This window comes from Hippocampus zosterae, chromosome 6, assembly GCF_025434085.1.
Source record: "Hippocampus zosterae strain Florida chromosome 6, ASM2543408v3, whole genome shotgun sequence".
In the NCBI taxonomy this organism is placed as follows: Eukaryota; Metazoa; Chordata; class Actinopteri; order Syngnathiformes; family Syngnathidae; genus Hippocampus; species Hippocampus zosterae.
Genome location: NC_067456.1, coordinates 9,199,808 through 9,225,877, shown reverse-complemented (window position 1 = coordinate 9,225,877; position 26,070 = coordinate 9,199,808). Strand labels below are relative to the sequence as shown.

At 42.6% G+C, this 26,070-nt stretch overlaps 1 protein-coding gene and 3 long non-coding RNA genes across 55 annotated transcripts in view; 3 read left to right on the top strand and 1 right to left on the bottom strand.

The window, feature by feature from the left end:
• The window catches only part of tut7 (terminal uridylyl transferase 7), a 50,197-nt gene that overhangs the window by 12,363 nt on the left and 11,764 nt on the right, over nucleotides 1-26,070 (top strand). Inside the window, exons 8-25 of one of the 50 annotated variants that reach the window (XM_052067126.1) lie at nucleotides 6,446-6,515; nucleotides 6,674-6,800; nucleotides 6,880-6,999; nucleotides 7,071-7,205; nucleotides 19,120-19,297; nucleotides 19,372-20,006; nucleotides 20,203-20,353; nucleotides 20,592-20,678; nucleotides 20,789-20,889; nucleotides 21,237-21,294; nucleotides 21,374-21,477; nucleotides 21,554-21,643; nucleotides 21,721-21,834; nucleotides 22,397-22,474; nucleotides 22,551-22,728; nucleotides 23,011-23,058; nucleotides 23,153-23,244; nucleotides 23,595-23,710. In XM_052067126.1, coding sequence (XP_051923086.1) covers nucleotides 6,446-6,515; nucleotides 6,674-6,800; nucleotides 6,880-6,999; nucleotides 7,071-7,205; nucleotides 19,120-19,297; nucleotides 19,372-20,006; nucleotides 20,203-20,353; nucleotides 20,592-20,678; nucleotides 20,789-20,889; nucleotides 21,237-21,294; nucleotides 21,374-21,477; nucleotides 21,554-21,643; nucleotides 21,721-21,834; nucleotides 22,397-22,474; nucleotides 22,551-22,728; nucleotides 23,011-23,058; nucleotides 23,153-23,244; nucleotides 23,595-23,710 — 2,482 coding nt within the window. Of the gene's footprint in view, nucleotides 1-6,288; nucleotides 6,341-6,445; nucleotides 6,516-6,673; nucleotides 6,801-6,879; nucleotides 7,000-7,070; nucleotides 7,206-7,382; nucleotides 7,561-7,634; nucleotides 8,270-8,465; nucleotides 8,617-8,854; nucleotides 8,942-9,051; nucleotides 9,153-9,499; nucleotides 9,558-9,636; nucleotides 9,741-9,816; nucleotides 9,907-9,983; nucleotides 10,098-10,659; nucleotides 10,738-10,813; nucleotides 10,992-18,182; nucleotides 18,253-18,410; nucleotides 18,538-18,616; nucleotides 18,737-18,807; nucleotides 18,943-19,119; nucleotides 19,298-19,371; nucleotides 20,007-20,202; nucleotides 20,354-20,591; nucleotides 20,679-20,788; nucleotides 20,890-21,236; nucleotides 21,295-21,373; nucleotides 21,478-21,553; nucleotides 21,644-21,720; nucleotides 21,835-22,396; nucleotides 22,475-22,550; nucleotides 22,729-23,010; nucleotides 23,059-23,152; nucleotides 23,245-23,594; nucleotides 23,711-26,070 lie in introns of all 50 variants that reach the window. The other 49 variants (XM_052067176.1, XM_052067144.1, XM_052067142.1 and 46 more) reach the window with 49 other exon arrangements.
• On the bottom strand, nucleotides 1,724-15,924 carry LOC127601742 (uncharacterized). Of its 3 annotated transcripts, XR_007962618.1 has the most exons (3): nucleotides 15,683-15,924; nucleotides 13,567-15,324; nucleotides 1,724-1,828 (listed from the first exon to the last, which is right to left on the bottom strand). It is a non-coding gene; the product is annotated as an uncharacterized LOC127601742 (long non-coding RNA). The 3 variants fall into 3 exon arrangements; XR_007962617.1 differs by lacking the exons at nucleotides 1,724-1,828; nucleotides 13,567-15,324 and adding an exon at nucleotides 3,280-3,587; XR_007962616.1 differs by lacking the exon at nucleotides 1,724-1,828 and having other exon boundaries at nucleotides 13,461-15,324.
• Nucleotides 4,325-5,363, top strand: LOC127601748 (uncharacterized). Its single transcript, XR_007962624.1, has 3 exons — nucleotides 4,325-4,774; nucleotides 4,862-4,935; nucleotides 5,017-5,363. It is a non-coding gene; the product is annotated as an uncharacterized LOC127601748 (long non-coding RNA).
• LOC127601746 (uncharacterized) lies at nucleotides 16,062-17,100 on the top strand. Its single transcript, XR_007962622.1, has 3 exons — nucleotides 16,062-16,511; nucleotides 16,599-16,672; nucleotides 16,754-17,100. It is a non-coding gene; the product is annotated as an uncharacterized LOC127601746 (long non-coding RNA).

Sequence of the window (26,070 nt, the reverse complement as noted above, 5' to 3'; positions counted from 1 at the left end):
TTTAGTTTTTGTTCAGTTCGGTTACAGGAAATGTCAAAAGAAGTTTACGACATTGATTTGCCCACCTGCTAACTTAAACTTCTTGTCTTAACTTTGTGATTCGTCTGCACAATTGCCCAGGAGTACTTTTTTGACCCCCAAGTCCTCACCGAGGGAGAAGTGGCCCCCAACGACCGCTGCTGTCGCATCTGTGGCAAGATCGGTCACTTTATGAAAGACTGCCCAATGCGCCGGAAGTAAGTATCGTCGGCCACAGGCTCGAAAGTGAAAGGACCGGGTACACAAGTGGGGTGTTTATTTATTTTTAAAAATTTTTTGCATCACACAGATCCAGGCACAGGCACGACTCCGAGAGAAGACCGGACGGCATGCGTGAGCGAGTGGACACGGGGGAGGACCTGCCGAGCAGACACAAAAGTGAACACTGGAGGTGGCGGGACGCTGCGGAGCCGCGCTGCTGCTTCCTGTGTGGATCCAGCGCTCACATCAAGAAGGACTGTCAGCTCTACAGAGGTTCACCACGTCTTTTTGTCTTTTCCGGGATCATGCACCTTCTTTCATGCTACACAGAAACACATACTCCCAAGTCACGGGAACTATATTACAATTTGAGTATGGCGCCCTCAAGTGGACAAAAATAACACCAGCGACTCACATGCAGGTTTTAATGTTTGATTTTGCAAAATCCACGACTCACTGAAAGAATACTTGACTGAAAAAACTATTAGATATCTCCATGTCCGCCTCTTGCTTCTCCAGTTGGAGAGCCTTAGCCTTTTTCTATTTTGTCTGATAGGAAATACGAAAATGGAAAACTTCCCTTCGCCCTCAGGAGGCCTTGTGAGGAATTTTAGAGAGAAACAAGTATGAATTTAGTTTAAAGTCCGTGAATGAGATACACACTTTTGGACATTGTTTTTACGACTCTGTTGAATTTCCCTTCCCCAGAATTCACCATTAAATGATGAGAACAAAAGGCATCAACATGTGACGCTAAGTCCACAAGCAGGTATGTCTGTTGTCTATTTCAGATTCTGAATGTTGGTAACATTCGTTTTTACCGGCCGCAGCAAAATGAGTCACAAAAATGAGGTTTTGGCATGATCAAAAAAATAATAATCTCAGCTCTCCGTTGAGATAACAAGCATGGAGCTACGCTACTCGAAGACATTGTGTTAATCATAAATAAAAACAAAACACAGTGACTTGCAAATCATGTTCAAGCTATGTTTAATCAACACAGCGTCCCAACTTCAGTGACATTTTTCCCCACGTAAAAATATTTATATTGATAATGATTGTGCAACCCAAAAGTAAAATTGAGAAAGTTCTGTTTTATTTTCCTCGTCCATGCGCATTGGCTCGAGGGGAAAGAACATGCCTCAAATAACAGAAGTGTTGCAATAACACGGTGTGCGGTTTTAGTTTTGAGCGGTGTTTTTCAAAAATGTACTCTTGCTTGTGGTTCAGGCAGTTTAGCGACCCGCAGTTTAGGTCGCGCCAGTCACAGGAAGAGCCCGGTGGAGTGAGCGGCGGCTGCACAGACCCTTAAGGTTCAACTTGTGTCCAGACAGACGGCGACCCGCCCCGGAAACCATGTCAGTCTGAACAGGGGTCTGTCGGGCTGACACCAAGGAGCCCATTTAAAATCCAAAGCCAGGACGCCTTGACTTGAAGCCATCTTGGGCCTTTTTAAAGTTTTTATTTTATTTTTTTCTTTCCCTCCCCACATCCCCCCACCGCCTTTTTTAAATGTTGATTTTAACAACACCTGCAACAATGGTTGGATCATGTATCTTTGATATTCAGTTAGTTGTATAAAAAAAAACTGGTGAAATAGGAAGCCAACTAGAGCTTGTTCTGGCCAATGAAAGCATGAATTGTTGATTTCTATTAATTTTGTACTGTTCTGAAAGTGTTTGACATGAGCTTGCTTGATTTCTGTATCTCTATTTATATTGATGTTTCAATGGTGAAACGACCTTAACTTTTACCTGGCCACATTTATTCTTTTAATTTATATTATTTTAATATTTTAAATTTGATTTGTCCTTTGCACTGATACCCACAAGCCCATTTCCCAACTGCTTTAAAAGTTGCTAACAAGTAGCTTCTTCTGTGTAGATGTGTGTATATATTTTAGGATCATTGTTTCATTTTAAGAGACTGCTGGTCCACTTTTTTTATAAACAAAACTGGCAGACCCAGACCCAGACCGTCCTCACCCTTTTGGAGCAAGCTATCACAAGCCAATAAAAATGGTCGAGATGGACGTAATGATGCTAAAGGCCTACATTTAGAGAGTAATACGGTGAAGAGACATCTATTTGACTGCCACGGATCGGTAGCTGCACTGCGAGGGGGGTCATGATCCTCTATTTCTGTTGCTGCTAGATGTTTAAAAAAGGAAAAAAAATGCTCGTGACTCATAGACGCTCTCGCTTTATTGCAGTCGTAACGTAAGGTTGAATTTTATTGAAGAATGTGGTTGATATTGTAAACTTTCGGTTGTTTTGGAAGACTGCAGCCTTACGGTTTCTTTTTTTGTGTCCGATTTTGACTGATTGATGTTCAGTGTGCCGGATACGGCTTTGCAGTCCATTTTAGTCATTAAATTCAAACCAAATCCCAACGGTGTCCTTAAATATTTTCTCTTCCAGAGGACTCTTCTTGATTACAAATTATTTCATAGTCAGGTGCATCGCAGTATATTTGCGTATAGTGTAGAATTGAATTGATTTCATTCTATTAATTTTTTTGTATTACTGTATATGATTACACCCTGAACTGGTTGCCAACCAACTGCAGGACACACAAAGACATGCGACCATTCACACTCACAGTGAGGGATAATATAGAATGTCCAATTAACCTACTATGCATGTTTTGGGAAAGTGGGAGGAAACTGAAGTACTGTACCTGCAGAAAAGCTACGCAGGCATAAGGAGAAATTGCAAACTCTCCAATTAAAATAATTAATTAAGCGCTGGCACCATTTTGAACTTGGTCTCAAAATTTGAACTTGGTCTCAAAAATATACATGGGCCACAGAAAACGGCATCGAAAAAAGAAAACATTTGTGAGAGTAAAAAGTACAGTCAGAAAGTAAGTAGTACGGAGTTTGATGGAGGAGGACAATTTGCACCAGTGCGCCCTCAATAGCCGAAGTGAAAAGAAGCAGACTGCGCAAGTGTACTTGTTTCTAGCGAGTGCATTAATGTATGGTTTATTCTTAGTTTGTCAACTTCTAACGTCATCAAGAAGGGAAAAAAACTCAAATTTTGGTGATGTTTTGGATTCATTTAATTTTCGTGTGTAGGAGAACAGAATTGTTCCTATGACATGGCAAGACTTAAAAAAAAACCTTTTACAGCTTGTCTTGGTTGTGCTGTGTTTAATTAGTAATCCCCACTTCTTGGTTCTATCGCACAGCACCATGGGTGCCATGAACTGGGTTCGGATGATGCCCGCTGCTGTAACTTGGATTTTGTGTGGGCCTCTGCACTGAACGTCAGTGTGGCTAAAAAGAGCACACACATGGCCACCACCAGGATGATCTTCAACAGTCTGGACATATTGGTTGATCTCTAAGGGCAATATATGCGGGACAGATCTCAGTATTATACGATCCAGTACATCAGTGGACACAAGGATCACAAAAACACATTTAGTCAGGGATGAGAACGAGAGAAAAAAAATCTCGTTGATCTAGGAGGGGGCGGGGGCCTCAAACTTGGACGCTGCTAATGCCAAACACATAAGGCACATTAAATGACGTAAACATGCACGGATGACATTTTGCGCTGGACGGGTTTACACTTAATTTGTCACTAGTCATTTCTGTCCGAAAAAAAAAACAGAAATTTGCCGATTGTTGTAAAACTCTCATCCCTGATTACGTAACATTCTCGTGTGGAATGCAAGCAGCGGCTGATGTTTGCTCACCTTTTCGCTCCACAGATCGAAGCTGAAGCAGTTTGTTGGAATTGTCGGAAAAGCAATCAGCTGTAAAACTGGCGGTAAACACTTAAATACTTCTTTCATGTTGACCTAAAACTCTTGTTTGGGAAGGGTGACCATTTTTCTTATGATGATGAAGTGACTAATAATGTGTTTGATCAAGTAACTGGTTCAGACCTCAAATTCCCCCCACCCTTCCTCATTGTCTTACACAGCGGCCATTTTGTCAGATCGTATCAGATTTTATCTTCTTAACACATTATCTTATCATCATAAGAAAAATGGTCACCCTTCCCAAACAAAATGGCCGCTGTGACTAAACAATCCTCGAGAAATGGAGTGGAAAAGTACCACCAGGTGTGTAATGATTTTATTACTTTGTACATATGAGGAAAATGTATGGGATTAAGTGACTGGAATGTATTTTTTAAGATGAAAAGAGTTTACGCCTGAGAATGACGAATGCCTTTGCTGACTGCACATGTAGGTTTCCTAAACACGTTCTAAGAGACTTGTGATAGTAATTAATGCTAAAAACAATAACAGCACACGAGAACAGCAGTGGATTCTTGCATTCTGTAACCAGGTGAACCTTACTTAGATGCTTGTAGTGAAGGCTTCCTTGTTTAACAAATGTAGCACTGTCACTTTAAGAGCCACACTAGATCAAAACACGCGGGAAGATATGCAGCGTGTGAGAATCAGACCAGAAAGGGTGACATGCACGTAAAGGAGGGTAGTCGCTGAACTGTGCCCACTGCTTGTCCCAACTTGATACACCCATGATCGTCCTCGTAACCCTGGCGATATTCAGGTAATTGGTAACTAGTTTATCATGACGCATGTTAGGTGTTAATTTTGGACAGATGAGTACCGGTAATTAGTTGAATGGTATTTGTAGAGCACAATATCTGGAGTGGTTTGGTTTGGAGTTTGAAATCTACCACTAGTGAGTCGTGTGAACAGCTGTACAGCGTAAGTATTCGCAATGTTATAAGATGTAAATATGTTTTTTTTTTTACTGAAATTATATGAACTGTGTTATCTGTTCTTCAGAGGGGAGATCATTTGTGTTTGTCCACGTGCTTTGTACACACCCAACACACCGGAACATATCGAGTAAGTGTGGATGCATCTCAAAACATTGGGTTGTAATGATTATTTGTTCTGCACTAAGAAGTATTGTGGTTTGGAAATAATGTGTTTTTATTTCTGTTTCCCTATTAAGCAAGCCACTGCTGTTGTCTATTGTGGCGAAATTGTCTGTAATCTGTTAAATGATGTTCTTTGATCTCTTAGATCCCTTTTCGACCTTTTAAAATTCAGTTAACATCTCAGTCTTTCATCTTAATGCTGAACAATTTTTCATTGTTCAGTCGGGAATAAAGCCCACCTAAAAATTATTTTGTGTCCAGTCCAGTCTTTCCAAAGACCCGGCCGGCTACAATTTGTATGAAGGGGGGCAACACGACTAAAAAAATATACATATAGATATGTATATGTATATTTTAAATGGCCATCTGAAATGGTCACAGCTGCACAAAACTGTGTTGATGTTTATGATGACGTTCTCTGGCCATGCACACTCACACTATGGCAAGTAGGGTGGGACACTGTTGGAAGCCGCGGACTGGGCTCGAATGATGCCCTGCGGTGGGGTAAACCTCTCATTCACTCCCAAAGACGTTTATAAACGTCTTTTCAGACTTGGTCCAGAATTGGCTGGTACTGAATGAGTTAAATAACTCGGGTTGATGAAGCACAATGTTTGAGAAAGGTGAGAATTTATTTTTCTGAAGATGATTCATTGACTATTGATGATGAGTTGACTATTAATGTCTTTGACCAAGCAACCGGTTGAGACATGTTTATCATGCCTCAAATATTTTGTCTTTTATCCCTGAAGATCAGCAAGCTGTGCAGAAGCTCGATAATGATCATTTTAATCATGTGCGCTGAAGTTGGGAAACATCTAAAACATGCAGGATGTTGGCCCTCAAGAACCGATTTGATTCGCTCACACACACACACACATCATTTCAGCTAATATAGTGTGAGTACAAGTTACCGGTATATAGTGAACTACGTTATGGATCATCTTGCACGAAGTTTGGATTCAAGGATTCTGATGTCAACATCGACATACAGTATCCACCTCACGTGAGTCGGGCAGCGCCAATACTTCTGTGCACTCGAGAATGTGGCATTTGCAGAATGCACCATATTCATGTGTTCTCCTTTTTTTTTGTTTGTTTTTTTTTTTGTTTGTTTGGGGGGGGACATTATACCTATGTTGTGTAAAGGCTTTGAAATGGAATGTATTCACAGATGCATCAGCCAGATGTCTTGATGTCGGTCAAAGAGTGTCTCACCGTGAGCCGTGAGTCACCTTTTTTCTGTTTGACCCCAACAAAATGGTTTTGGGAGAACCAGAAATGTCGGAGATAGTGTCTTCTATTTAAGGGTATTGTTTGTGTCTCCTCAGCTCTTTTTGTTGATCTGGAAGCCGATTTTCATGCTTGTGTGCCCGTAGTCATCTGTAAAGAAAAGAAGAGGTGCGTGGCCCAGCCAACTCTTTAAATCACCATTTTTCCAACAATCAAAAATTCACTAATGGGCATCAACTTTACTGTGAATTTCAGCAAGAATATGAGACAGTCGTGTCAAGCGAATGACTGCACAATGTCATTCAGCCATTTTTTTTTCCTCACAGTGGTCTCCTCTGCAAAGTAAGTGCAGGAAATGAAAATGCGTTCCAAACCACCTCTTATCTAGCCACCCTAGCCAACCAGGAGCATCTCCTCCCCCCACTGGTTCTTGGACTTCGGCGTTGGGCTAAGGTAAAGCTCGCTACCGTTGAACTCTTTCCAAAATCAAAGAGCTAAATGATCCCACGTCTTACTTTTGTATTTGTTGTAGATCTGTCAAATCGACCGTGCGGACGAGGGTGGGCTCCCTCCATATGTCTTTGCGCTCATGGTCATCTACTTTTTACAACAGCGCAAAGAGCCTCTCTTGCCATCATATCTGAATCAAGCGGTTTGTAGTTCATTTGGGGCTAGGTTAGCTTTTCAAACCTGATTTTTAACGGTGGTCTGTTATGTTTTTAGATCAAGACTTTTTCACTGAGCAAGCTTTCAGACTTCAACTTCACATGTGTGGAGGATGGACACTTGCACTGGACTTGCACCTCTTCCGCCAAAGATGCACCGCAGCCGCCAGAGGGCTCATCCATGAAGGGAAAGGTAAACATTCACAGTAGAACTACGTCAAGCGAGTCTGCCTTTTTGCGCACATGAGTTCGCAGCCTTTGGTCACTGCCCAAAGTGCTTCATTGTGCTCAGTTCGTAACTTACAAGCATCATATTTCGGTAACTTGTCAACCGTGGACCCCCTTGAATGAAGTTTCCTTTACCTTTTAGGTTCCACTGGTTTTCCAGAACCCTCACCCCCCCGTGGAGATCGGCTTTCTCTGGGTCGAAATGCTCCGCTTCTATTCCCTGGAGTTCAACATGGCCGACAACGTTGTCAGCGTACGGACCGGCGCCGTCCTCTCCCGAGAGTTAAAAGACTGGCCCAAGAAACGCATCGCCGTGGAGGGTAATAAGCAGAATGTCGGATTTTGAGTGTGAGCACGTGAGCACCAAACTCATGCATATTTCTGTTGCTTGTAGACCCTTTTGCTGTCAAGAGAAATGTGGCCCGCTCTGTTAACAGCCAGCAAATGTATGACTACATCCTGCATTGCCTCAAAACAACATACAGGTACTTTGCACTGCCCCTCAACACGCCGGCAGCCAATCACAAGATGGCAGCACGAAGTGCAAAGGACTCGTGTGAGGGGAAAGAGTTGAGTCAGCTGAGCATTGGGTCCCAAAGTCAACGTGAAGAAAACGGCCCCGAAGACTCTGATTGCATCATTGAGGAAGAGGATGAAATTGAGGAAGGCAGCGACTCTGAAGGGGAGAAGGAAAAGGCGGACTTGGGGAAGAGCAGCTTCTCTGAGGAAGAGGAGGACGAAGATGCCGAGGCGCGAGGCAGACGTCACTTGGACAGCTTCACCACGGAGGACGAGGAGATTTTCCCCGTGGACGAGATCTCGGGGGAGGAGCTTTTGTCTGATGAGGAACCTCCAGATTTGGACACCCCGGGGTCGAATGATGATGAAGAGGAGGAAGAACTGGCACCCGCTGTCGCCTCACATCCGCGCTTACCCGACACCGTCGAAAATGAGCTCCCGGAAAATAAACACCACATGCCGACTGCAAAGTCGTATCAGTTCAGCAAGCATGCGTTCACGAGAGGAAAGGTGAGTTTTTTATTCCCATCAATCATCATTATAGTGGATGTAAAGACTACACGCCCTTTTTCAAATATCAGGTTTTTGTGATATAAAATTTCATTCATTCCTTTAAAAAAGAGCGACCGAGACGTTATTTCAAAGCAACTCAATTAGGGGGGGAAAAAAACAACTCCAATATTTCCCTCTCATCCGTCCGTCCCAGTCGCACACGGTTGTGTGCAGCTTGTGCAAGCGCGATGGCCATTTGAAGAAAGATTGTCCAGAGGATTTCAAGAAGGTGGAGTTGCGGCCTTTGCCCCCAATGACACCGGACTTTCTCAACGTGCTTGACCAAGTCTGCGAGCAGTGTTTTGGTGAGTTACCCTTGACATACTGTATCATTGATATTGTTTGAGGCACAAGTGTGGAAACATAAGCGGTTGCTTCCGCGAGCGTCGTCATTCCGATCGTTGCATTTGACATGACAGTCACAGACGTATTGACTGGACCGAACTGTTATCTACTTTGTACTACTTTTTTATCAGCTGCCAGTCCAAAATAATGAAACGGATTAAAAATCAAAGCACATCGAATGTTGGTTGTTGTTTCCAGTGGACTTTGCGCCCGATGACTTGGAAATGGCCGTCAGAGAACGCATCCTGCAAGATCTCGAGACCTTTGTCAGGCGTCAGTTCCCTGGTGAAGTAAAACCTCAATCACTCTTTTGAATTTCTGTGATGTACTACGAACCTGTCCTTGAAGTCACGGTGGGATGACTTGAATTATTTCTGCCTTTATTGTGTGGCCAGGTGCACGGCTGCAGCTCTTTGGATCTTCCAAAAATGGTTTTGGCTTCAGGCAGAGTGACCTTGACATCTGCATGGTGCGAGAGGGCCAGGACAACATCGACGTATGTCATCTTATTGTCATATTTCAAAGGCGTGCTTGTAAAACCGTTTTATTGGCTGAAACTGTATGAAAATTTCACATCATGATTGTAATGACCTTAATTGTCACTGAAAATATAAACGAAAAAAGAATATATATATTTAATATGTAGATATATTAACCCTTTGAGAGACAGTGGTTACTACAGTGGACATCTTATCATGTTATCAGGTTGCAGGGTGCATGAAAGGGTTAAAAACATGGGGGGGGGTGCGATGTTTTGATGCTACTGTGTTTATGGGTTCATCACTCGTTTTAGTATCTCAGGCTGCAAAAATATGACTTTGCTTCCAATTTTTTTCTCCCCAGGATGTTGACTGCATCAATATAATTGAGCGCCTTGCAAAGCTTCTGAGGAAACACCCTGGTAAAAAGCATTTGATTCCTCATTCAAGTTGTACATGCTAATGTATTGCGGATTTTTTTTTCCTTCTCTCTCCTCAAAGATTTGAGGAACATCCTGCCAATTACTACAGCCAAAGTCCCCATTGTGAAGTTCTACCATGTCCGCACTGGTCTGGAGGGGGACATAAGCCTTTACAATCGACTGGTAGGAAGTTCACGGCAATTTGTTTCCGATTCAAGTGTCTATAACACACAATTAAAGGTTTGCTTTCCAACCGCAGGCTTTGCACAACACGCGGCTGCTGGCGTTATACGCCGCCATTGACAGGAGGGTGAAGATCCTCTGTTATGTCATGAAGGTGTTTGCCAAGGTCTGTATGTCACACACCACGAGCTGTCTTTGAAATGTTGCTCCTTTTGCGTAATCCAGTCGCTGTTCCAATTGCAGATTTGTGACATTGGCGATGCCTCGCGCGGCAGTCTCTCGTCTTACGCCTACACCCTGATGGTTCTCTTTTTCCTCCAGCAGAGGGATCCACCTCTTATACCCGTGTTACAGGAGGTACATTTGAACAAAATTCTGAATGTTGTATTTTGTGTTCCCGCCAAAATGACGCTCCTCCTATCCGAAGTGCATATCTGGCCAGACAGAAGATCGAATAGTCTTTTGGGAATTGTAATTTACTTTAGTATGGTGACATTTTTTTTCTCTTTTGCGCTCAACAAATTATCCAGACAAAAATAATAAATACACCAACTAAACTAAAAACAAATTGTTTTTGAAATGATAAAACAATTGTTACCCCACTGGTTAAAACTAACTGAAAAAAAAGAGTTAAAGCAAAATAAAAGCTAATCGTAGTGAAAAATCCAGAACTATAACCTTGGTCTGCGCTTCGACCTTGGAAACAAACTCGAATGAAGCTGGCACACTTTTAGAATATTAATAATTTGATTATGTTTGTTAAATTTAGAGTTAACAGTTAGAAGCCAGTCTTTTTTTCAAGTAATTGATCACGATCTACCACCATAGCTAGCAATTAGAGCCCAAATTTTTGAGTGAAAAAAAAAATCACATCTATGCGCTGACTCATATGTTGTAAAACCTGTTGTGTGTTTTGCAGCTTTACGATGGTGACAACAAGCCCGAGGTCATCGCAGATGGCTGGAATGTGTATTTCTTTGATGATTTAAAAACACTGGTCGGTACCTTGCGTACACTTTGATTGTGTCCCCGTCGTATCGCGCCAACGTACTCAATCTTTGCTTGACTCGCAGCCCAGTCGGTGGCCGCAGTACGGAACGAACACTGAGACGGTGGGGGAACTGTGGCTCGGCCTCCTTCGCTTCTACACGGAGGACTTTGACTTTAAAGAGCATGTGGTGTGCACCCGTCAGAAAGCCCGTCTCACCACCTTCAACAAGCAGTGGACGTCCAAATACATCGTCATTGAAGGTCAGTCGGTGCCGCGGACGTTCGCGGCAGCGGATACGGGTTTGACTTCAACGGCACCGTTTTGAGTTCATTCAATGAGATGAACAGCCTTTTAATGTTGAAGTTTCAGCCAACTTGATATTTCACCTCGAAGGCACGGGACAAACTCGCAAGGCTTTGAAAACTCTTTTTCCATTGTCTTCCTCTGCAATTGCAAAATGTTTTTGTTCAAAATTATTTATTTGCAATTGCACTGTATTTTGATTGTGTGCTCAAAATGCCGTTTCTCCTTTCGCACTGCAGATCCGTTTGACCTCAGTCACAATCTTGGTGCTGGTCTGTCCAGGAAAAGTAAGGTCATTTTAACTGATTATCATGTTTTGTTGATGTGATCTCTCAGATATGTCTCCGCTGCCACATTTGTTCTTTATTTTAATTGTTACAGTGACCAATTTCATCATGAAGGCTTTCATCAACGGCAGAACTGTGTTTGGCACCCCCGTGACGGCGTTCCCTCCCGAGTACCCCCGTCAGATGGTTGGTATTTGCCATTTCAACCTCCTGGTGTTCATGTGCCGTTATTGTCAAAATATGAACGTGATCTGACCGCGCATGAGTAGTACAGCCTGATACGAGGCCGTTTTGTCACCAGTTGGATTCCTTAGTCCCAGACAAGCTTTTTAGTTACATTAATAGTCTTTGTTAAAGGCTTCAAAGAAAGTCATTCATGTTTCATTATTGTTCAGGGTAACGAAACCACATTTATTTTTAGTTTTTGTTCAGTTCGGTTACAGGAAATGTCAAAAGAAGTTTACGACATTGATTTGCCCACCTGCTAACTTAAACTTCTTGTCTTAACTTTGTGATTCGTCTGCACAATTGCCCAGGAGTACTTTTTTGACCCCCAAGTCCTCACCGAGGGAGAAGTGGCCCCCAACGACCGCTGCTGTCGCATCTGTGGCAAGATCGGTCACTTTATGAAAGACTGCCCAATGCGCCGGAAGTAAGTATCGTCGGCCACAGGCTCGAAAGTGAAAGGACCGGGTACACAAGTGGGGTGTTTATTTATTTTTAAAAATTTTTTGCATCACACAGATCCAGGCACAGGCACGACTCCGAGAGAAGACCGGACGGCATGCGTGAGCGAGTGGACACGGGGGAGGACCTGCCGAGCAGACACAAAAGTGAACACTGGAGGTGGCGGGACGCTGCGGAGCCGCGCTGCTGCTTCCTGTGTGGATCCAGCGCTCACATCAAGAAGGACTGTCAGCTCTACAGAGGTTCACCACGTCTTTTTGTCTTTTCCGGGATCATGCACCTTCTTTCATGCTACACAGAAACACATACTCCCAAGTCACGGGAACTATATTACAATTTGAGTATGGCGCCCTCAAGTGGACAAAAATAACACCAGCGACTCACATGCAGGTTTTAATGTTTGATTTTGCAAAATCCACGACTCACTGAAAGAATACTTGACTGAAAAAACTATTAGATATCTCCATGTCCGCCTCTTGCTTCTCCAGTTGGAGAGCCTTAGCCTTTTTCTATTTTGTCTGATAGGAAATACGAAAATGGAAAACTTCCCTTCGCCCTCAGGAGGCCTTGTGAGGAATTTTAGAGAGAAACAAGTATGAATTTAGTTTAAAGTCCGTGAATGAGATACACACTTTTGGACATTGTTTTTACGACTCTGTTGAATTTCCCTTCCCCAGAATTCACCATTAAATGATGAGAACAAAAGGCATCAACATGTGACGCTAAGTCCACAAGCAGGTATGTCTGTTGTCTATTTCAGATTCTGAATGTTGGTAACATTCGTTTTTACCGGCCGCAGCAAAATGAGTCACAAAAATGAGGTTTTGGCATGATCAAAAAAATAATAATCTCAGCTCTCCGTTGAGATAACAAGCATGGAGCTACGCTACTCGAAGACATTGTGTTAATCATAAATAAAAACAAAACACAGTGACTTGCAAATCATGTTCAAGCTATGTTTAATCAACACAGCGTCCCAACTTCAGTGACATTTTTCCCCACGTAAAAATATTTATATTGATAATGATTGTGCAACCCAAAAGTAAAATTGAGAAAGTTCTGTTTTATTTTCCTCGTCCATGCGCATTGGCTCGAGGGGAAAGAACATGCCTCAAATAACAGAAGTGTTGCAATAACACGGTGTGCGGTTTTAGTTTTGAGCGGTGTTTTTCAAAAATGTACTCTTGCTTGTGGTTCAGGCAGTTTAGCGACCCGCAGTTTAGGTCGCGCCAGTCACAGGAAGAGCCCGGTGGAGTGAGCGGCGGCTGCACAGACCCTTAAGGTTCAACTTGTGTCCAGACAGACGGCGACCCGCCCCGGAAACCATGTCAGTCTGAACAGGGGTCTGTCGGGCTGACACCAAGGAGCCCATTTAAAATCCAAAGCCAGGACGCCTTGACTTGAAGCCATCTTGGGCCTTTTTAAAGTTTTTATTTTATTTTTTTCTTTCCCTCCCCACATCCCCCCACCGCCTTTTTTAAATGTTGATTTTAACAACACCTGCAACAATGGTTGGATCATGTATCTTTGATATTCAGTTAGTTGTATAAAAAAAAACTGGTGAAATAGGAAGCCAACTAGAGCTTGTTCTGGCCAATGAAAGCATGAATTGTTGATTTCTATTAATTTTGTACTGTTCTGAAAGTGTTTGACATGAGCTTGCTTGATTTCTGTATCTCTATTTATATTGATGTTTCAATGGTGAAACGACCTTAACTTTTACCTGGCCACATTTATTCTTTTAATTTATATTATTTTAATATTTTAAATTTGATTTGTCCTTTGCACTGATACCCACAAGCCCATTTCCCAACTGCTTTAAAAGTTGCTAACAAGTAGCTTCTTCTGTGTAGATGTGTGTATATATTTTAGGATCATTGTTTCATTTTAAGAGACTGCTGGTCCACTTTTTTTATAAACAAAACTGGCAGACCCAGACCCAGACCGTCCTCACCCTTTTGGAGCAAGCTATCACAAGCCAATAAAAATGGTCGAGATGGACGTAATGATGCTAAAGGCCTACATTTAGAGAGTAATACGGTGAAGAGACATCTATTTGACTGCCACGGATCGGTAGCTGCACTGCGAGGGGGGTCATGATCCTCTATTTCTGTTGCTGCTAGATGTTTAAAAAAGGAAAAAAAATGCTCGTGACTCATAGACGCTCTCGCTTTATTGCAGTCGTAACGTAAGGTTGAATTTTATTGAAGAATGTGGTTGATATTGTAAACTTTCGGTTGTTTTGGAAGACTGCAGCCTTACGGTTTCTTTTTTTGTGTCCGATTTTGACTGATTGATGTTCAGTGTGCCGGATACGGCTTTGCAGTCCATTTTAGTCATTAAATTCAAACCAAATCCCAACGGTGTCCTTAAATATTTTCTCTTCCAGAGGACTCTTCTTGATTACAAATTATTTCATAGTCAGGTGCATCGCAGTATATTTGCGTATAGTGTAGAATTGAATTGATTTCATTCTATTAATTTTTTTGTATTACTGTATATGATTACACCCTGAACTGGTTGCCAACCAACTGCAGGACACACAAAGACATGCGACCATTCACACTCACAGTGAGGGATAATATAGAATGTCCAATTAACCTACTATGCATGTTTTGGGAAAGTGGGAGGAAACTGAAGTACTGTACCTGCAGAAAAGCTACGCAGGCATAAGGAGAAATTGCAAACTCTCCAATTAAAATAATTAATTAAGCGCTGGCACCATTTTGAACTTGGTCTCAAAATTTGAACTTGGTCTCAAAAATATACATGGGCCACAGAAAACGGCATCGAAAAAAGAAAACATTTGTGAGAGTAAAAAGTACAGTCAGAAAGTAAGTAGTACGGAGTTTGATGGAGGAGGACAATTTGCACCAGTGCGCCCTCAATAGCCGAAGTGAAAAGAAGCAGACTGCGCAAGTGTACTTGTTTCTAGCGAGTGCATTAATGTATGGTTTATTCTTAGTTTGTCAACTTCTAACGTCATCAAGAAGGGAAAAAAACTCAAATTTTGGTGATGTTTTGGATTCATTTAATTTTCGTGTGTAGGAGAACAGAATTGTTCCTATGACATGGCAAGACTTAAAAAAAAACCTTTTACAGCTTGTCTTGGTTGTGCTGTGTTTAATTAGTAATCCCCACTTCTTGGTTCTATCGCACAGCACCATGGGTGCCATGAACTGGGTTCGGATGATGCCCGCTGCTGTAACTTGGATTTTGTGTGGGCCTCTGCACTGAACGTCAGTGTGGCTAAAAAGAGCACACACATGGCCACCACCAGGATGATCTTCAACAGTCTGGACATATTGGTTGATCTCTAAGGGCAATATATGCGGGACAGATCTCAGTATTATACGATCCAGTACATCAGTGGACACAAGGATCACAAAAACACATTTAGTCAGGGATGAGAACGAGAGAAAAAAAATCTCGTTGATCTAGGAGGGGGCGGGGGCCTCAAACTTGGACGCTGCTAATGCCAAACACATAAGGCACATTAAATGACGTAAACATGCACGGATGACATTTTGCGCTGGACGGGTTTACACTTAATTTGTCACTAGTCATTTCTGTCCGAAAAAAAAAACAGAAATTTGCCGATTGTTGTAAAACTCTCATCCCTGATTACGTAACATTCTCGTGTGGAATGCAAGCAGCGGCTGATGTTTGCTCACCTTTTCGCTCCACAGATCGAAGCTGAAGCAGTTTGTTGGAATTGTCGGAAAAGCAATCAGCTGTAAAACTGGCGGTAAACACTTAAATACTTCTTTCATGTTGACCTAAAACTCTTGTTTGGGAAGGGTGACCATTTTTCTTATGATGATGAAGTGACTAATAATGTGTTTGATCAAGTAACTGGTTCAGACCTCAAATTCCCCCCACCCTTCCTCATTGTCTTACACAGCGGCCATTTTGTCAGATCGTATCAGATTTTATCTTCTTAACACATTATCTTATCATCATAAGAAAAATGGTCACCCTTCCCAAACAAAATGGCCGCTGTGACTAAACAATCCTCGAGAAATGGAGTGGAAAAGTACCACCAGGTGTGTAATGATTTTATTACTTTGTACATATGAGGAAAATGTATGGGATTAAGTGACTGGAATGTATTTTTTAAGATGAAAAGAGTTTACGCCTGAGAATGACGAATGCCTTTGCTGACTGCACATGTAGGTTTCCTAAACACGTTCTAAGAGACTTGTGATAGTAATTAATGCTAAAAACAATAACAGCACACGAGAACAGCAGTGGATTCTTGCATTCTGTAACCAGGTGAACCTTACTTAGATGCTTGTAGTGAAGGCTTCCTTGTTTAACAAATGTAGCACTGTCACTTTAAGAGCCACACTAGATCAAAACACGCGGGAAGATATGCAGCGTGTGAGAATCAGACCAGAAAGGGTGACATGCACGTAAAGGAGGGTAGTCGCTGAACTGTGCCCACTGCTTGTCCCAACTTGATACACCCATGATCGTCCTCGTAACCCTGGCGATATTCAGGTAATTGGTAACTAGTTTATCATGACGCATGTTAGGTGTTAATTTTGGACAGATGAGTACCGGTAATTAGTTGAATGGTATTTGTAGAGCACAATATCTGGAGTGGTTTGGTTTGGAGTTTGAAATCTACCACTAGTGAGTCGTGTGAACAGCTGTACAGCGTAAGTATTCGCAATGTTATAAGATGTAAATATGTTTTTTTTTTTACTGAAATTATATGAACTGTGTTATCTGTTCTTCAGAGGGGAGATCATTTGTGTTTGTCCACGTGCTTTGTACACACCCAACACACCGGAACATATCGAGTAAGTGTGGATGCATCTCAAAACATTGGGTTGTAATGATTATTTGTTCTGCACTAAGAAGTATTGTGGTTTGGAAATAATGTGTTTTTATTTCTGTTTCCCTATTAAGCAAGCCACTGCTGTTGTCTATTGTGGCGAAATTGTCTGTAATCTGTTAAATGATGTTCTTTGATCTCTTAGATCCCTTTTCGACCTTTTAAAATTCAGTTAACATCTCAGTCTTTCATCTTAATGCTGAACAATTTTTCATTGTTCAGTCGGGAATAAAGCCCACCTAAAAATTATTTTGTGTCCAGTCCAGTCTTTCCAAAGACCCGGCCGGCTACAATTTGTATGAAGGGGGGCAACACGACTAAAAAAATATACATATAGATATGTATATGTATATTTTAAATGGCCATCTGAAATGGTCACAGCTGCACAAAACTGTGTTGATGTTTATGATGACGTTCTCTGGCCATGCACACTCACACTATGGCAAGTAGGGTGGGACACTGTTGGAAGCCGCGGACTGGGCTCGAATGATGCCCTGCGGTGGGGTAAACCTCTCATTCACTCCCAAAGACGTTTATAAACGTCTTTTCAGACTTGGTCCAGAATTGGCTGGTACTGAATGAGTTAAATAACTCGGGTTGATGAAGCACAATGTTTGAGAAAGGTGAGAATTTATTTTTCTGAAGATGATTCATTGACTATTGATGATGAGTTGACTATTAATGTCTTTGACCAAGCAACCGGTTGAGACATGTTTATCATGCCTCAAATATTTTGTCTTTTATCCCTGAAGATCAGCAAGCTGTGCAGAAGCTCGATAATGATCATTTTAATCATGTGCGCTGAAGTTGGGAAACATCTAAAACATGCAGGATGTTGGCCCTCAAGAACCGATTTGATTCGCTCACACACACACACACATCATTTCAGCTAATATAGTGTGAGTACAAGTTACCGGTATATAGTGAACTACGTTATGGATCATCTTGCACGAAGTTTGGATTCAAGGATTCTGATGTCAACATCGACATACAGTATCCACCTCACGTGAGTCGGGCAGCGCCAATACTTCTGTGCACTCGAGAATGTGGCATTTGCAGAATGCACCATATTCATGTGTTCTCCTTTTTTTTTGTTTGTTTTTTTTTTTGTTTGTTTGGGGGGGGACATTATACCTATGTTGTGTAAAGGCTTTGAAATGGAATGTATTCACAGATGCATCAGCCAGATGTCTTGATGTCGGTCAAAGAGTGTCTCACCGTGAGCCGTGAGTCACCTTTTTTCTGTTTGACCCCAACAAAATGGTTTTGGGAGAACCAGAAATGTCGGAGATAGTGTCTTCTATTTAAGGGTATTGTTTGTGTCTCCTCAGCTCTTTTTGTTGATCTGGAAGCCGATTTTCATGCTTGTGTGCCCGTAGTCATCTGTAAAGAAAAGAAGAGGTGCGTGGCCCAGCCAACTCTTTAAATCACCATTTTTCCAACAATCAAAAATTCACTAATGGGCATCAACTTTACTGTGAATTTCAGCAAGAATATGAGACAGTCGTGTCAAGCGAATGACTGCACAATGTCATTCAGCCATTTTTTTTTCCTCACAGTGGTCTCCTCTGCAAAGTAAGTGCAGGAAATGAAAATGCGTTCCAAACCACCTCTTATCTAGCCACCCTAGCCAACCAGGAGCATCTCCTCCCCCCACTGGTTCTTGGACTTCGGCGTTGGGCTAAGGTAAAGCTCGCTACCGTTGAACTCTTTCCAAAATCAAAGAGCTAAATGATCCCACGTCTTACTTTTGTATTTGTTGTAGATCTGTCAAATCGACCGTGCGGACGAGGGTGGGCTCCCTCCATATGTCTTTGCGCTCATGGTCATCTACTTTTTACAACAGCGCAAAGAGCCTCTCTTGCCATCATATCTGAATCAAGCGGTTTGTAGTTCATTTGGGGCTAGGTTAGCTTTTCAAACCTGATTTTTAACGGTGGTCTGTTATGTTTTTAGATCAAGACTTTTTCACTGAGCAAGCTTTCAGACTTCAACTTCACATGTGTGGAGGATGGACACTTGCACTGGACTTGCACCTCTTCCGCCAAAGATGCACCGCAGCCGCCAGAGGGCTCATCCATGAAGGGAAAGGTAAACATTCACAGTAGAACTACGTCAAGCGAGTCTGCCTTTTTGCGCACATGAGTTCGCAGCCTTTGGTCACTGCCCAAAGTGCTTCATTGTGCTCAGTTCGTAACTTACAAGCATCATATTTCGGTAACTTGTCAACCGTGGACCCCCTTGAATGAAGTTTCCTTTACCTTTTAGGTTCCACTGGTTTTCCAGAACCCTCACCCCCCCGTGGAGATCGGCTTTCTCTGGGTCGAAATGCTCCGCTTCTATTCCCTGGAGTTCAACATGGCCGACAACGTTGTCAGCGTACGGACCGGCGCCGTCCTCTCCCGAGAGTTAAAAGACTGGCCCAAGAAACGCATCGCCGTGGAGGGTAATAAGCAGAATGTCGGATTTTGAGTGTGAGCACGTGAGCACCAAACTCATGCATATTTCTGTTGCTTGTAGACCCTTTTGCTGTCAAGAGAAATGTGGCCCGCTCTGTTAACAGCCAGCAAATGTATGACTACATCCTGCATTGCCTCAAAACAACATACAGGTACTTTGCACTGCCCCTCAACACGCCGGCAGCCAATCACAAGATGGCAGCACGAAGTGCAAAGGACTCGTGTGAGGGGAAAGAGTTGAGTCAGCTGAGCATTGGGTCCCAAAGTCAACGTGAAGAAAACGGCCCCGAAGACTCTGATTGCATCATTGAGGAAGAGGATGAAATTGAGGAAGGCAGCGACTCTGAAGGGGAGAAGGAAAAGGCGGACTTGGGGAAGAGCAGCTTCTCTGAGGAAGAGGAGGACGAAGATGCCGAGGCGCGAGGCAGACGTCACTTGGACAGCTTCACCACGGAGGACGAGGAGATTTTCCCCGTGGACGAGATCTCGGGGGAGGAGCTTTTGTCTGATGAGGAACCTCCAGATTTGGACACCCCGGGGTCGAATGATGATGAAGAGGAGGAAGAACTGGCACCCGCTGTCGCCTCACATCCGCGCTTACCCGACACCGTCGAAAATGAGCTCCCGGAAAATAAACACCACATGCCGACTGCAAAGTCGTATCAGTTCAGCAAGCATGCGTTCACGAGAGGAAAGGTGAGTTTTTTATTCCCATCAATCATCATTATAGTGGATGTAAAGACTACACGCCCTTTTTCAAATATCAGGTTTTTGTGATATAAAATTTCATTCATTCCTTTAAAAAAGAGCGACCGAGACGTTATTTCAAAGCAACTCAATTAGGGGGGGAAAAAAACAACTCCAATATTTCCCTCTCATCCGTCCGTCCCAGTCGCACACGGTTGTGTGCAGCTTGTGCAAGCGCGATGGCCATTTGAAGAAAGATTGTCCAGAGGATTTCAAGAAGGTGGAGTTGCGGCCTTTGCCCCCAATGACACCGGACTTTCTCAACGTGCTTGACCAAGTCTGCGAGCAGTGTTTTGGTGAGTTACCCGTGACATACTGTATCATTGATATTGTTTGAGGCACAAGTGTGGAAACATAAGCGGTTGCTTCCGCGAGCGTCGTCATTCCGATCGTTGCATTTGACATGACAGTCACAGACGTATTGACTGGACCGAACTGTTATCTACTTTGTACTACTTTTTTATCAGCTGCCAGTCCAAAATAATGAAACGGATTAAAAATCAAAGCACATCGAATGTTGGTTGTTGTTTCCAGTGGACTTTGCGCCCGATGACTTGGAAATGGCCGTCAGAGAACGCATCCTGCAAGATCTCGAGACCTTTGTCAGGCGTCAGTTCCCTGGTGAAGTAAAACCTCAATCACTCTTTTGAATTTCTGTGATGTACTACGAACCTGTCCTTGAAGTCACGGTGGGATGACTTGAATTATTTCTGCCTTTATTGTGTGGCCAGGTGCACGGCTGCAGCTCTTTGGATCTTCCAAAAATGGTTTTGGCTTCAGGCAGAGTGACCTTGACATCTGCATGGTGCGAGAGGGCCAGGACAACATCGACGTATGTCATCTTATTGTCATATTTCAAAGGCGTGCTTGTAAAACCGTTTTATTGGCTGAAACTGTATGAAAATTTCACATCATGATTGTAATGACCTTAATTGTCACTGAAAATATAAACGAAAAAAGAATATATATATTTAATATGTAGATATATTAACCCTTTGAGAGACAGTGGTTACTACAGTGGACATCTTATCATGTTATCAGGTTGCAGGGTGCATGAAAGGGTTAAAAACATGGGGGGGGGTGCGATGTTTTGATGCTACTGTGTTTATGGGTTCATCACTCGTTTTAGTATCTCAGGCTGCAAAAATATGACTTTGCTTCCAATTTTTTTCTCCCCAGGATGTTGACTGCATCAATATAATTGAGCGCCTTGCAAAGCTTCTGAGGAAACACCCTGGTAAAAAGCATTTGATTCCTCATTCAAGTTGTACATGCTAATGTATTGCGGATTTTTTTTTCCTTCTCTCTCCTCAAAGATTTGAGGAACATCCTGCCAATTACTACAGCCAAAGTCCCCATTGTGAAGTTCTACCATGTCCGCACTGGTCTGGAGGGGGACATAAGCCTTTACAATCGACTGGTAGGAAGTTCACGGCAATTTGTTTCCGATTCAAGTGTCTATAACACACAATTAAAGGTTTGCTTTCCAACCGCAGGCTTTGCACAACACGCGGCTGCTGGCGTTATACGCCGCCATTGACAGGAGGGTGAAGATCCTCTGTTATGTCATGAAGGTGTTTGCCAAGGTCTGTATGTCACACACCACGAGCTGTCTTTGAAATGTTGCTCCTTTTGCGTAATCCAGTCGCTGTTCCAATTGCAGATTTGTGACATTGGCGATGCCTCGCGCGGCAGTCTCTCGTCTTACGCCTACACCCTGATGGTTCTCTTTTTCCTCCAGCAGAGGGATCCACCTCTTATACCCGTGTTACAGGAGGTACATTTGAACAAAATTCTGAATGTTGTATTTTGTGTTCCCGCCAAAATGACGCTCCTCCTATCCGAAGTGCATATCTGGCCAGACAGAAGATCGAATAGTCTTTTGGGAATTGTAATTTACTTTAGTATGGTGACATTTTTTTTCTCTTTTGCGCTCAACAAATTATCCAGACAAAAATAATAAATACACCAACTAAACTAAAAACAAATTGTTTTTGAAATGATAAAACAATTGTTACCCCACTGGTTAAAACTAACTGAAAAAAAAGAGTTAAAGCAAAATAAAAGCTAATCGTAGTGAAAAATCCAGAACTATAACCTTGGTCTGCGCTTCGACCTTGGAAACAAACTCGAATGAAGCTGGCACACTTTTAGAATATTAATAATTTGATTATGTTTGTTAAATTTAGAGTTAACAGTTAGAAGCCAGTCTTTTTTTCAAGTAATTGATCACGATCTACCACCATAGCTAGCAATTAGAGCCCAAATTTTTGAGTGAAAAAAAAAATCACATCTATGCGCTGACTCATATGTTGTAAAACCTGTTGTGTGTTTTGCAGCTTTACGATGGTGACAACAAGCCCGAGGTCATCGCAGATGGCTGGAATGTGTATTTCTTTGATGATTTAAAAACACTGGTCGGTACCTTGCGTACACTTTGATTGTGTCCCCGTCGTATCGCGCCAACGTACTCAATCTTTGCTTGACTCGCAGCCCAGTCGGTGGCCGCAGTACGGAACGAACACTGAGACGGTGGGGGAACTGTGGCTCGGCCTCCTTCGCTTCTACACGGAGGACTTTGACTTTAAAGAGCATGTGGTGTGCACCCGTCAGAAAGCCCGTCTCACCACCTTCAACAAGCAGTGGACGTCCAAATACATCGTCATTGAAGGTCAGTCGGTGCCGCGGACGTTCGCGGCAGCGGATACGGGTTTGACTTCAACGGCACCGTTTTGAGTTCATTCAATGAGATGAACAGCCTTTTAATGTTGAAGTTTCAGCCAACTTGATATTTCACCTCGAAGGCACGGGACAAACTCGCAAGGCTTTGAAAACTCTTTTTCCATTGTCTTCCTCTGCAATTGCAAAATGTTTTTGTTCAAAATTATTTATTTGCAATTGCACTGTATTTTGATTGTGTGCTCAAAATGCCGTTTCTCCTTTCGCACTGCAGATCCGTTTGACCTCAGTCACAATCTTGGTGCTGGTCTGTCCAGGAAAAGTAAGGTCATTTTAACTGATTATCATGTTTTGTTGATGTGATCTCTCAGATATGTCTCCGCTGCCACATTTGTTCTTTATTTTAATTGTTACAGTGACCAATTTCATCATGAAGGCTTTCATCAACGGCAGAACTGTGTTTGGCACCCCCGTGACGGCGTTCCCTCCCGAGTACCCCCGTCAGATGGTTGGTATTTGCCATTTCAACCTCCTGGTGTTCATGTGCCGTTATTGTCAAAATATGAACGTGATCTGACCGCGCATGAGTAGTACAGCCTGATACGAGGCCGTTTTGTCACCAGTTGGATTCCTTAGTCCCAGACAAGCTTTTTAGTTACATTAATAGTCTTTGTTAAAGGCTTCAAAGAAAGTCATTCATGTTTCATTATTGTTCAGGGTAACGAAACCACATTTATTTTTAGTTTTTGTTCAGTTCGGTTACAGGAAATGTCAAAAGAAGTTTACGACATTGATTTGCCCACCTGCTAACTTAAACTTCTTGTCTTAACTTTGTGATTCGTCTGCACAATTGCCCAGGAGTACTTTTTTGACCCCCAAGTCCTCACCGAGGGAGAAGTGGCCCCCAACGACCGCTGCTGTCGCATCTGTGGCAAGATCGGTCACTTTATGAAAGACTGCCCAATGCGCCGGAAGTAAGTATCGTCGGCCACAGGCTCGAAAGTGAAAGGACCGGGTACACAAGTGGGGTGTTTATTTATTTTTAAAAATTTTTTGCATCACACAGATCCAGGCACAGGCACGACTCCGAGAGAAGACCGGACGGCATGCGTGAGCGAGTGGACACGGGGGAGGACCTGCCGAGCAGACACAAAAGTGAACACTGGAGGTGGCGGGACGCTGCGGAGCCGCGCTGCTGCTTCCTGTGTGGATCCAGCGCTCACATCAAGAAGGACTGTCAGCTCTACAGAGGTTCACCACGTCTTTTTGTCTTTTCCGGGATCATGCACCTTCTTTCATGCTACACAGAAACACATACTCCCAAGTCACGGGAACTATATTACAATTTGAGTATGGCGCCCTCAAGTGGACAAAAATAACACCAGCGACTCACATGCAGGTTTTAATGTTTGATTTTGCAAAATCCACGACTCACTGAAAGAATACTTGACTGAAAAAACTATTAGATATCTCCATGTCCGCCTCTTGCTTCTCCAGTTGGAGAGCCTTAGCCTTTTTCTATTTTGTCTGATAGGAAATACGAAAATGGAAAACTTCCCTTCGCCCTCAGGAGGCCTTGTGAGGAATTTTAGAGAGAAACAAGTATGAATTTAGTTTAAAGTCCGTGAATGAGATACACACTTTTGGACATTGTTTTTACGACTCTGTTGAATTTCCCTTCCCCAGAATTCACCATTAAATGATGAGAACAAAAGGCATCAACATGTGACGCTAAGTCCACAAGCAGGTATGTCTGTTGTCTATTTCAGATTCTGAATGTTGGTAACATTCGTTTTTACCGGCCGCAGCAAAATGAGTCACAAAAATGAGGTTTTGGCATGATCAAAAAAATAATAATCTCAGCTCTCCGTTGAGATAACAAGCATGGAGCTACGCTACTCGAAGACATTGTGTTAATCATAAATAAAAACAAAACACAGTGACTTGCAAATCATGTTCAAGCTATGTTTAATCAACACAGCGTCCCAACTTCAGTGACATTTTTCCCCACGTAAAAATATTTATATTGATAATGATTGTGCAACCCAAAAGTAAAATTGAGAAAGTTCTGTTTTATTTTCCTCGTCCATGCGCATTGGCTCGAGGGGAAAGAACATGCCTCAAATAACAGAAGTGTTGCAATAACACGGTGTGCGGTTTTAGTTTTGAGCGGTGTTTTTCAAAAATGTACTCTTGCTTGTGGTTCAGGCAGTTTAGCGACCCGCAGTTTAGGTCGCGCCAGTCACAGGAAGAGCCCGGTGGAGTGAGCGGCGGCTGCACAGACCCTTAAGGTTCAACTTGTGTCCAGACAGACGGCGACCCGCCCCGGAAACCATGTCAGTCTGAACAGGGGTCTGTCGGGCTGACACCAAGGAGCCCATTTAAAATCCAAAGCCAGGACGCCTTGACTTGAAGCCATCTTGGGCCTTTTTAAAGTTTTTATTTTATTTTTTTCTTTCCCTCCCCACATCCCCCCACCGCCTTTTTTAAATGTTGATTTTAACAACACCTGCAACAATGGTTGGATCATGTATCTTTGATATTCAGTTAGTTGTATAAAAAAAAACTGGTGAAATAGGAAGCCAACTAGAGCTTGTTCTGGCCAATGAAAGCATGAATTGTTGATTTCTATTAATTTTGTACTGTTCTGAAAGTGTTTGACATGAGCTTGCTTGATTTCTGTATCTCTATTTATATTGATGTTTCAATGGTGAAACGACCTTAACTTTTACCTGGCCACATTTATTCTTTTAATTTATATTATTTTAATATTTTAAATTTGATTTGTCCTTTGCACTGATACCCACAAGCCCATTTCCCAACTGCTTTAAAAGTTGCTAACAAGTAGCTTCTTCTGTGTAGATGTGTGTATATATTTTAGGATCATTGTTTCATTTTAAGAGACTGCTGGTCCACTTTTTTTATAAACAAAACTGGCAGACCCAGACCCAGACCGTCCTCACCCTTTTGGAGCAAGCTATCACAAGCCAATAAAAATGGTCGAGATGGACGTAATGATGCTAAAGGCCTACATTTAGAGAGTAATACGGTGAAGAGACATCTATTTGACTGCCACGGATCGGTAGCTGCACTGCGAGGGGGGTCATGATCCTCTATTTCTGTTGCTGCTAGATGTTTAAAAAAGGAAAAAAAATGCTCGTGACTCATAGACGCTCTCGCTTTATTGCAGTCGTAACGTAAGGTTGAATTTTATTGAAGAATGTGGTTGATATTGTAAACTTTCGGTTGTTTTGGAAGACTGCAGCCTTACGGTTTCTTTTTTTGTGTCCGATTTTGACTGATTGATGTTCAGTGTGCCGGATACGGCTTTGCA